We start from the raw sequence: 12,491 nt of genomic DNA, 5'->3' as shown, positions 1-12,491 counted from the left end.
CACATACGCGAGACTGAAATCCCATTGAATCTGCAGGGCATCTACTGCGAAGGGATTCTCCCTCGGGTCTAGTGAACAGAACCTGTCTACCTTCCTGTTGTTTAGAGTGGCAAACAAATCTATCACAGGTAAGCCCCAGGCCTGCACTATCTCTTGAAAGACCCGGGGATTTAAAGACCACTCCCCCTGCCTCAGTGTCTTGCGACTTAGGTAGTCTGCTCTCGAATTCTCGATTCCCCTTATGTGAAGAGCAGAGAGGGATAGCAGGTGGTGTTCTGCTATTTGTAGGAGGACAGACGCTGACTTCATTAGGGAAGGGGATCTCGTCCCCCCTTGGTGGTTGATATATGCCACCACTGCGCGATTGTCCGACATGACCCTGGTATGGTGGCCCTGAATGATGGGAAGGAAGTGTTTCACAGCTCTTTCTACTGCCCATAATTCCCTTAAATTTGACGCTTGTTGTGACTCTAGATGGGACCAAGATCCCTGAACAGAGAGAGTCCCTAAATGAGCTCCCCATCCTGTACCGCTTGCGTCTGTGGTGATGACCTGTTCTATCGGAGTTACCCACTGGACCCCAGATGTTAAATGATTTCTTATGGTCCACCATTTTAGGGAATCCGTTACCCCCAATGAAAGACACAGCTTGCCCTCTAAATGCCCTTTTAACAGTTTTTGCGCCGACAGGACCTCCCACTGTAATAATCTTAGGTGGAATTGAGCCCATCTTACTGCGGGTATACAGGACGTCAGAGAGCCCAGCAAGGACATTGCTTTTCTCAAAGTCATTACAGGGTGTTGAATTGCTGTTTCCACAAGATTTTGGATTTTGACCAGCTTGTTTTCTGGTAGAAGACAAAGCTGACGCCCGGAGTCCAGAACCAGGCCTAGAAAGGACTGAACCGGCTCCGGCGTCAACCTTGATTTGGCAAGATTTATTTTCCACCCCAGCAATTCTAGTGTCGTCATAACCTCTTCTATTTGTGACAGGCAGTGCGCCGCTGAGTTCCCTATTATCAGGAAGTCGTCCAGATATGGAACAATTACCACGTCCCGTGAGCGGAGGAAGGACATGACCTCTGACATCAGCTTGGTAAAAATTCTTGGCGCTATTGACAGGCCGAACGGGAGGGCAGTGTACTGATAGTGCCTGAGACAACCTTGGACATAAACCGCTACCCTTAGGAATTTTTGAAAATTTTGATGAATTGGGACGTGATAATAGGCGTCTTTTAAATCGATAGCTGCCATGAAGCACTGTGGGAACAAGAGTTTTATCGCTGTATTTACAGACTCCATTTTGAAGGAACAGTTTACTACCGATTGATTGAGGCGTTTTAGATTGACGATAGTTCTTAGTGACCCGTCTGGTTTTTTTATCAAAAAAAGAGGGGAATAAAAACCTTTTCCCTGTTCCTTGCACGGGACTTCTATCAAAACACGTTTTGAAACCAGCTCTAGTACCTCTGTTTCCAAGGCTAGCTGCTCTTCCGGGGTTTTTCTTTGGGGTGTTGAAATAAAAGTCCGTCGCGGTGGATAAACAAAATCTATTTTTAGGCCGTCTTTGACCACCATCAGAGCCCAATGAGAGGGGGAGATGTTTACCCAGGCTGGGAAAAAAGATGAAAGCCTCCCCCCTACTGGCCTGGCGTCATTGGGAGGGCTTTTTAGTTGAAGTTGAGGGACCTTTAAACATATATCCACATCCCCTTTTGTCTCTGGAGTCCCAGCCCCTTCTGTCTCCCGGGGGGCGGCCTCTACTAAATTTGCCCCTCCGAAAATAAGGCCTTCTAAAGTCCACTGGAAAGCGAGGAAAACCCTTTTTCCTGTCACCGGCTTTTTCCAGAATGTCCTCCAACTTTTTACCGAAGAGGAAATGGCCATCACAAGGTATAGAACAGAGTCTGTTTTTTGAGGGCAGGTCTCCCGGGCACCCCTTTAACCAGAGAGCACGCCTAGCTGCATTGGATAAACCTGCAGCTCTGGCCGCCAACCTTACGGAATCTGCTGATGAATCTGCTATAAAGGCGGCTGCCCCTTTAGCCATAGTCACATTAGATAAAATTTCGTCTCTTGGAGCTTTAGATGTCAACTGCTCCTCTATTTGCTGTAGCCAAACAATAAGGGAACGAGACACACAGGTTCCTGCAATTGCAGGTTTCAGAGCGCCTGCGGTTGCTTCCCAGGTGTGTCTTAAGAAACCGTCCGCCTTTTTATCTAAGGGGTCCCTTAATACCCCAGAGTCCTCTAAGGGAAGGGATATCTTTTTAGAAGATTTTGCTACTGCGCCATCAATTTTAGGCACTTTATCCCAAGTCTCTGAATCTTTTTCCTCAAAGGGGTAACGTCTTTTAGAAGCCGAGGGCAGATTACCCGATTTTTCCGGCTTTTTCCATTCTTTGTCAATAAGGGCTTTTATTTTGGAGTTAACGGGAAACGTACGTTTTCTTTTTTCCTCCAACCCTCCGAACATAATGTCCTCCAGGGATTTGGCTGTCTTCCCCTTTTTCTTAAGGGCCGCTTTAACAGAGCCTTCTACTTCTGCTCTAATTATTGCCCTTAGACTAGAGGCAAAGTCAGGGGTTTCTTCCTGGATGGTTTTTTGAATACAATCTAAGCAAAGACTTTTCTGCCACTGGACTGCCAACGGAGCTCTACAGAGGGCACATTCCTTATTCCTGGTCTTGGAGCTAGCCTTCCTCGGCGCCTGCCAAGTAAACAGAAAATGTAGCCTATTACCACCAGGGTGACATTCACGTAGATCACTCACCACCCGCTGACCACAAACGGTACCGGAATCTGAGGCGGACTAGGAGCACGTGGAACGATTCTTCTGGGGGTAGAATCCTGAGACGACCGACCAGGGCGTTTGCCACTCCTTGCGCTCGAGCGGCTATCTTTTTTGGTACGCTGGTGAGCAGGCGTATCACTTGACAGGGGCTCACGCTGCTGCTGCTGCTGTAAAGGCTGCTGCTGCTGCTGGAGTTCCATACGATCCTCCATGTCTGGAATAGCTGTATGGAAATGAGCGTTGCTCCAGCGTTGTTTCTCCCTTAATAAAGGGTACTCGTGCTCTCCACCTCTTCCGGTGACCGTTGCGCTCTTTTTCCTTCCCCTGGATACCGCCGGGTAGCCTGTGGCGTTACCGGCGTTCTCTGCATGGGCGCCGCCATCTTGGATCCGGCGCGCCGGTCTGACGTCACGCGGGCACGCCCACTCCCAGCGTACCTTGCGCGCAACGTCAGCCGCGCATCCGGAAGTGGCCCAGCTAAGGGGGAGAGAGCGGCGTGGCGGACAGAGACCGGCCCCAGGAGTCCGGACTGTGCCGGACCGACGCCCGCACGTGCGCAAGAGCCCTATGGGATCTGCGAACGGCGCTACCGCTCCTGAAGGCCGACATACAGGCGCCCTGCCTGTGCTTCCAGTGCCGGGACAGGAGCGGGTAAGAAGATCTTCTGTTAATAAAATCGAACCGCCGTTCTTCAGCACAAGGGGTTCCCATCAGGACAGGAAACCCAACTGAAGCGAGGGAGAGGTACCGCCCTTTTATTTCAGTAGGTTTCCTGTCCTGACTGGGCGGATCCCTCTCTCAGGTGTGCTGTCATGGGAGACGGGAAAAAAACGCATGCGTTTTTTCGCGGCAAAAAAACGCCGCAAGAAAATACTGCAGGTTGCATTTCTGAAAATGAACGCATGCAGAAAAAAACTGGTCGCGTTTTCAAACGCATGCGAACGCGTACAAAAAAAACGCATGCGTTTTCAATGTTAAATATAGGGAAAAAAACGCATGCTTTTTTTGTGCAAAAAACGCTGCAGACAAAAACGCAAGTGTGAAACCACCCTAAGAACAAGAATAGACTGTCGAGTTTCACATGAAAGTTCCTTTTTTCTGGCCATTTTGAGAGTTTAATGGAACCAACAAATGTAATGCTCCAGATTCTCAACTAGCTCAAAGGAAGGTCAGGTTTATACGTTCTCTAATCAGCCAAACTGTTTTCAGCTGTGCTAACATACTTGCACAAGGGTATTCTAACCCTTCTAGCCTTCTTACACAGTTAGCAAACACAAAGTACCATAAGAACACTGGAGTGATGGTTGTTGGAAATGGGCCTCTATACACCTATGAAGATATTGAATTACAAACCAGACGTTTGCAGCTAGAACAAAAATTAAGCGTCAGAGAATTTCTTTTACATTTAAAGGGCACCTGTCACCCCCAAAATGGCTGGTGAGGTAAGCTCACCGGCATCAGGGGCTTATCTACAGCATTCTGTAATGCTGTAGATAAGCCGCCGATGTTACCTGAAAGAGGAGAAAAAGACGTTAGATTATACTCACCCAGGGGCAGTCCCGCTCTGGTCCGCGTCCGATGGGTGTCTCCGGTCCGCTCCGGCGCCTCCCATCTTCGTTCCATGACGTCCTCTTCGGGTCTTCGCGCCGCGGCTCCGGCGCAGGCGTACTTTGTCTGCCCTATTGAGGGCAGAGCAAAGTACTGCATTGCGCAGGCGCCGGGCCTCTCTGACCTTTCCGGCGCCTGCGCACTGCAGTACTTTGCTCTGCCCTCAACAGGGCAGACAAAGTACGCCTGCGCCGGAGCCGCGGCGTAAAGACCCGAAGAGGACGCCATGGAATGAAGATGGGAGGCGCCGGAGCGGACCGGAGACACCCATCGGACGCGGACCAGAGCGGGACTGCCCCTGGGTGAGTATAATCTAACGTCTTTTTCTCCTCTTTCAGGTAACATTGGGGGCTTATCTACAGCATTACAGAATGCTGTAGATAAGCCCCTGATGCCGGTGAGCTTACCTCACCAGCCATTTTGGGGGTGACAGGTTCCCTTTAAAGCCACTCGATCATAAGCTTACTAAAACAGGAGAAAAACGAGTCACATTAAGCCTGGATATAATCAAAATATCCTTTATTATAAACCTAGTATCAATTCCATTTTAAAAACAGATATACAACACAGTGCATGAGTATAGGTAAATTCACTAGGTAGCTAAACAGTGATTACTATGGTGCAACCCTTAAACCGGGACACATAACAGGACATAGGTATTGAAAAAATAAGAAAAATAGTACACAAGAGGATCCAATGCATACAAACAAAAGTAAAGGCCCACAATCAGCAGCACATGGCAGAGTAAAATGTCCTTACACGGCTAGATTGCCACAGTACATACCGCCATCATGTGCCACATAACTACGCCCATGCTGCTTGTGTAAACATAGATAGATGTATTAGTTACCCATTTATAGTAGAATGTCCTGAACTGGGTCCCGGTCCCGTACTGTACTATTTTTCTTATTTTTTCAATACCTATGTCCTGTTATGTGTCCCGGTTTAAGGGTTGCACCATAGTAATCACTGTTTAGCTACCTAGTGAATTTACCTATACTCATGCACTGTGTTGTATATCTGTTTTTAAAATGGAATTGATACTAGGTTTATAATAAAGGATATTTTGATTATATCCAGGCTTAATGTGACTCGTTTTTCTCCTGTTTTAGTTTGCAGCTAGAATAGTCATTTACCACATTAACAATGTATAGAGTATTTCTGAATCATTTAATGTTATCGGAAAAAAACTGCTTTTCTTTCAAAAATAAGGAAATTTCTAAGTGACCCAAAACTTTGGAACGGTAGTGTAAGCTGAGAGAAGAAAAAAAAAAAAAAAAAAGCCCGCGAGAGGCGACATAAGGACAGGGACGCAACTTTTGAAGGACGCCTTGACATGGCAGATGGACTCATATCTTGGCCAGTCTATGCACCAAGTTCATTATTTTTACTGTATTTACATATCAAGTTTGCAGACGAAGATTTCATATATATACACATTATAGTGCTTCTCCCCCTCCCCATTTTCTATAGCAGTAATGCAGTGTCTGTTCTAGAGTAATCATTCTTGGTAAATCCTGGTGCAACCTTTATCGTTTATCAACACACAAGGGTGCCGCCGGCACCACAACCAGCACACAAGGCCGCCGCCGGCACCACGACCAACACACAAGGCCGCCGCCGGCAACACAACACAAGGCCGCCGCCGGCAACATGACCAACACACAAGGCCGCCGGAACCATTATCAACACACAAGGCCACCGCCAACATTTTCTTTTAATGGTTGCAAAACAAAAAAAATAAATAAATCTAAGAACTACAAGATGTGTGACAATGTGTTGGGGAATGAAATGGTGGTTGATAATAGGAGTGTGTGTGCCCTGCCCGCCATGTAACTCCTGGCCACAGCCTCACAGCTGTGGAGGAATAAAGGGGAGTGTGGAACAGAACACCTAAGGTGTATCTGGGTTACATGTGGGGCAAGACACACCCATTACATGGGGGATATGTGATATTCCACCAGGAATCACAGCTACACGAGTTGGCAAAATATCAGCAGGAATATGTTACACAGCTCCATAACCAACACAAACCTAAAAGCTTGGAGCATACAGAAGCCGAGCGAGACTGAATTAAGGATAGAAAGATGTTCCAATAGATCAGAAGGCAGAGGCCACACTAAGGGCTACCTTGAACTGTCCTCCCATCTCTCTTCTTGCTCCCTCTTTGACCGCTTACAATCTGGCTTCCGGCCACACCATTCCACTGAAACTGCCCTAACTAAGGTCACCACTGACCTTTTAACCGCCAAGAGCAAGCGACACTACTCTGTTCTCCTCCTCCTCGACCTGTCGGCTGCCTTTGACACAGTGGACCATTCCCTATTATTACAGACCCTCTCATCCCTTGGCATCACAGACTTGGCCCTATCCTGGATCTCATCATACCTAACAGACCGGACATTCAGCGTCTCCCACTCACACACCACCTCCTCACCTCGCCCCCTATCTGTCGGAGTCCCACAAGGTTCAGTCCTTGGGCCCCTGCTCTTCTCCATTTACACCTTTGGCCTGGGACAGCTCATAGAATCTCATGGCTTTCAGTATCACCTCTATGCTGATGACACACAGATCTACATCTCTGGACCAGATATCACCTCCCTACTAACCAGAATCCCTCAATGTCTGTCCACTATTTCATCCTTCTTCTCCGCTAAATTTCTGAAACTTAACATGGACAAAACAGAATTCATCATCTTTCCCCCATCTCACGTGACCCCCCCAACGAACCTATCCATTACAGTAAATGGCTGCCCACTCTCCCCAGTCCCACAAGCTCGCTGCCTCGGGGTTATCCTTGACGCTGATCTCTCCTTCAAACCACACATCCAAGCCCTTTCCACTTCCTGCCGACTTCAACTCAAAAATATTGCACGAATCCGTTCATTCCTCAACCAAGAATCTGCAAAAACCCTAGTCCATGCCCTCATCATCTCTCGTCTTGACTACTGCAACCTCCTGCTCTGTGGCCTCCCCTCAAACACTCTCGCACCCCTCCAATCTATTCTAAACTCTGCTGCCCGACTAATCCACCTGTCCCCCCGCTATTCTCCGGCCTCTCCCCTCTGTCAATCCCTTCACTGGCTCCCCATTGCCCAGAGACTCCAGTACAAAACCCTAACCATGACGTACAAAGCCATCCACAACCTGTCTCCTCCTTACATCTGTGACCTCATCTCCCGGTACTTTCCTACACGCAACCTCCGATCCTCACAAGATCTCCTTCTCTACTCCCCTCTTATCTCCTCTTCCCACAATCGTATACAAGATTTCTCTCGCGTATCACCCCTACTCTGGAACCCTCTACCACAACACATCAGACTCTCGCCCACCATCGAAACCTTCAAAAAGAATCTGAAGACCCACCTCTTCCGACAAGCCTACAACCTGCAGTAACCACCGATCAACCAACCGCTGCACGATCAGCTCTATCCTCACCTACTGTATTCTCACCCATCCCTTGTAGATTGTGAGCCCTCGCGGGCAGGGTCCTCACTCCTCCTGTACCAGTTATGACTTGTATTGTTCAAGATTATTGTACTTGTTTTTATTATGTATACCCCTCCTCACTTGTAAAGCGCCATGGAATAAATGGCGCTATAACAATAAATAATAATAATAATAATAATAATAATAATAATAATATGCCGTACCTTGGTCCTTTAATGTTTGTGACAGCACAGCGCCATCTTCTGGGAACCGAGCTATGCTGCAGCCAGATGCATAATACACTAACAAGAAAAAAAAAAAGTGAATATGCAAGAATACAATATTAAAGAAACAGAGGATGGGGGAGCAAGCAGTCATGTACTCACTGTCATGATTAGCCATGGTAAAGTCTCCTTCATATATGCCATCACTGAAAGCCATATTCCACACTGACAGCAGATCATTTAAGGCTGGAATATTAGCACCTCCTGTATCCGGCATCCACCACTGCCTGGAGGAAGGAAGACAAGAGTTTATCAACCTAAACCAGGAAATAAAAAAAACGGGAGAACAAGACGGGAGAACAAGTGTTAAGGGAACCTGTCAGCAGGATGGTGCACAGTAACCTACACTGTCAGGTTGGCACCGTTATACTGATTACAGTGATACCTTGCTTGATTGATTAAATCCGTCTTGTGGTTGTTCTTTAATCTTTATTTTCAGTTTTGTGTTAATGATATGCTCATGCCCTAAGGTGGGGCTGGGGTGGGTGGTGCATATATACACACACACACACACACACACACACACACACACACACACACACACACACACACACACACACACACACACACACACACACACACACAGTTGTGGCCAAAAGTATTGGCACCCCTGCAATTCTGTCAGATAATACTCAGTTTCTTCCTGAAAATGATTGCAAACACAAATTCTTTGGTATTATCTTTTCATTTAATTTGTCTTAAATGAAAAAACACAAAAGAGAATGAAGCAAAACATTGATCATTTCACACAAAACTCCAAAAATGGGCCAGACAAAAGTATTGGCACCCTCAGCCTAATACTTGGTTGCACAACCTTTAGCCAAAATAACTGCGACCAACCGCTTCCGGTAACCATCAATGAGTTTCTTACAATGCTCTGCTGGAATTTTAGACCATTCTTCTTTGGCAAACTGCTCCAGGTCCCTGATATTTGAAGAGTGCCTTCTCCAAACTGCCATTTTTAGAACTCTCCACAGGTGGTGTTCTATGGGATTCAGGTCTGGACTCATTGCTGGCCACCTTAGAAGTCTCCAGTGCTTTCTCTCAAACCATTTTCTAGTGCTTTTTGAAGTGTGTTTTGGGTCATTGTCCTGCTGGAAGACCCATGACCTCTGAGGGAGACCCAGCTTTCTCACACTGGGCCCTACATTATGCTGCAAAATTTGTTGGTAGTCTTCAGACTTCATAATGCCATGCACACGGTCAAGCAGTCCAGTGCCAGAGGCAGCAAAGCAACCCCAAAACATCAGGGAACCTCCGCCATGTTTGACTGTAGGGACCATGTTCTTTTCTTTGAATGCCTCTTTTTTTCGCCTGTAAACTCTATGTTGATGCCTTTGCCCCAAAAGCTCTACTTTTGTCTCATCTGACCAGAGAACATTCTTCCAAAATGTTTTAGGCTTTTTCAGGTAAGTTTTGGAAAACTCCAGCCTGGCTTTTTTATGTCTCGGGTAAGGCCGGCGTCACACTGACGAGTTTTACGGACGTAAGAGCGCAGCAACTACGTCCGTAAAACTCGCATTACATACGGCACAATTATTCTCAATGGGGCTGCTCCTATTAGCCGTATATTACGGTTCAGTATTATACGGCTTTCTACGGCCGTACAAAATCGCAGCATGCTGCGTTTGTCAGCGTATTGCGCAAAAAAAAAAAAAAAAAAAAAAAAAAAAAAAAAAAAAAAAAATCGCTAATGAAAGTCTATGGGGGCGAGAAAAATACGGATTCCACACGGACCTGCAGTGTGACTTGCGAGAAATACGCAGCGCTGTTAGTGAAAAGTCGGTAATTCAATTGCGGCTTTTCATTTCTCCTGCACAAACCCGACAGGATATGAGACATGGTTTACATACAGTAAACCATCTCATATCCCCTTTTTTTTTGCATATTCCACACTACTAATGTTAGTAGTGTGTATGTGCAAAATTTCAGCGCTGTAGCTGCTGAAATAAAGGGTTAAATGGCGGAAAAAATTGGCGTGGGCTCCCGCGCAATTTTCTCCGCCAGAATGGTAAAGCCAGTGACCGATGGCAGATATTAATAGCCAGGAGAGGGTCCATGGTAATTGGCCCCCCCGTGGCTAAAAACATCTGCCCCCAGCCACCCCAGAAAAGGCACATCTGGAAGATGCGCCTATTCTGGCACTTGGCCACTCTTCCCACTCCCTGTAGCGGTGGGATATGGGGTAATGAAGGGTTAATGCCACCTTGCTATTGGAAGGTGACATTAAGCCAGATTAATAATGGAGAGGCGTCAATTATGTCACCTATCCATTATTAATCCAATAGTACGAAAGGGTTAAAAAACACACACACACACACACACACAATGATTTAAAAGTATTTTAATGAAATAAACACAGCGGTTGTTGTAATAATTTATTGTTCTCTCAATCCATCAGGAACACCCTCGCTTGGAAAAATAATAAACGCACAAGATACATACCTTCTGGTGAACCGTCTCGTCCCACGAAGTAATCCATCTGAAGGGGTTAACTAATATTACAGGCAGGAGCCCTGCTAAATGCAGCTGTGCTCCGTGCTTGTAATTCCCCAGCGAATGAATGAAATGTAGGTCATTGACCTACATTTCCTTCAGTCGCGGTGAGGCGCCCTCTGGTGGATGTTCTCATGAACTGCAGCCTGGGAACTTTTTCCCACGCTCCAGGTCATATGAGGACATCCACCAGGGGGCGCATCACCGCGACTGAAGGAAATGTAGGTCAATGACCTACATTTCATTCATTCGCTGGGGAATTACAAGCACGGAGCACAGCTGCATTTAGCAGGGCTCCTGCCTGTAATATTAGTTAACCCCTTCAGATGGATTACTTCGTGGGACGAGACGGTTCACCAGAAGGTATGTATCTTGTGCGTTTATTATTTTTCCAAGCGAGGGTGTTCCTGATGGATTGAGAGAACAATAAATTATTACAACAACCGCTGTGTTTATTTCATTAAAATACTTTTAAATCATTGTGTGTGTGTGTGTGTGTGTGTGTGTGTTTTTTAACCCTTTCGTACTATTGGATTAATAATGGATAGGTGACATAATTGACGCCTCTCCATTATTAATCTGGCTTAATGTCACCTTCCAATAGCAAGGTGGCATTAACCCTTCATTACCCCATATCCCACCGCTACAGGGAGTGGGAAGAGAGTGGCCAAGCGCCAGAATAGGCGCATCTTCCAGATGTGCCTTTTCTGGGGTGGCTGGGGGCAGATGTTTTTAGCCACGGGGGGGCCAATAACCATGGACCCTCTCCTGGCTATTAATATCTGCCCTCGGTCACTGGCTTTACCATTCTGGCGGAGAAAATTGCGCGGGAGCCCACGCCAATTTTTTCCGCCATTTAACCCTTTATTTCAGCAGCTACAGCGCTGAAATTTTGCACATACACACTACTAACATTAGTAGTGTGGAATATGCAAAAAAAAAAAAAGGGGATATGAGATGGTTTACTGTATGTAAACCATGTCTCATATCCTGTCGGGTTTGTGCAGGAGAAATGAGAAGCCGGCAATTGAATTACCGGCTTTTAACACATCGCGCTGAATGAAATCTAAATACAGAATATATATATATATATATATATATATATATATATATATATATATATATATACACACTGTATATATGTTTTCCCGAACATTTGAGCACATAAATCCATTAGATGTCGGTTTTGCAAGCCTGCGCGAAAATCTCGCAGTACGGATGCCATACGGATTACATACGGAGGATGCCATGCGCAAAATACGCTGACACACCCTGACTACGGATCAATATTTTGGGAACATTTCACCGTATTACGGCCGTAAAATACGGACCGTATTGTCTTACGCTGAGTGTGACGCCGGCCTAAGAAGTGGGGTCTTCCTGGGTCTCCTACCATACAGTCCCTTTTCATTCAGACGCCGTCAGATAGTACGGGTTGACACTGTTGTACCCTAGGACTGCAGGGCAGCTTGAACTTGTTTGGATGTTAGTCGAGGTTCTTTATCCAACATCCGCACAATCTTGCGTTGACATCGCTTGTCAATTTTTCTTTTCCGTCCACATCTAGGGAGGTTAGCCACAGTGCCATGGGCTTTAAACTTCTTGATGACACTGCGCACGGTAGACACAGGAACATTCAGGTCTTTGGAGATGGACTTGTAGCCTTGAGATTGCTCATGCTTCCTCACCATTTGGTTTCTCAAGTCCTCAGACAGTTCTTTGGCCTTTCTTTTCTCCATGCTCAATGTAGTACACACAAGGACACAGGACAGAGGTTGAGTCAACTTTAATCCATGTCAACTGGCTGCAAGTGTGATTTAGTTATTGCCAACACCTGCTAGGTGCCACAGGTAAGTTACAGGTGCTGTTAATTACACAAA

General features: G+C 46.4%; 1 protein-coding gene across 4 annotated transcripts in view; it reads right to left on the bottom strand.

Moving 5' to 3' along the window:
* Positions 1–12,491, bottom strand: part of MBTPS1 (membrane bound transcription factor peptidase, site 1) — a 79,888-nt gene that overhangs the window by 26,795 nt on the left and 40,602 nt on the right. For 2 of the 4 annotated variants that reach the window (XM_077288186.1, XM_077288187.1), the window contains exons 17-18: positions 8,218–8,372; positions 8,056–8,133 (exon numbers count right to left, since the gene is read on the bottom strand). In XM_077288186.1, coding sequence (XP_077144301.1) covers positions 8,056–8,133; positions 8,218–8,372 — 233 coding nt within the window. The remainder of the gene's footprint in view (positions 1–8,055; positions 8,134–8,217; positions 8,373–12,491) is intronic. The other 2 variants (XM_077288188.1, XM_077288189.1) reach the window with 1 other exon arrangement.

Source organism: Ranitomeya variabilis, chromosome 2 (assembly GCF_051348905.1).
Source record: "Ranitomeya variabilis isolate aRanVar5 chromosome 2, aRanVar5.hap1, whole genome shotgun sequence".
Lineage (NCBI taxonomy): Eukaryota > Metazoa > Chordata > Amphibia > Anura > Dendrobatidae > Ranitomeya > Ranitomeya variabilis.
This window is presented reverse-complemented; position numbering and strand designations above follow the sequence as displayed.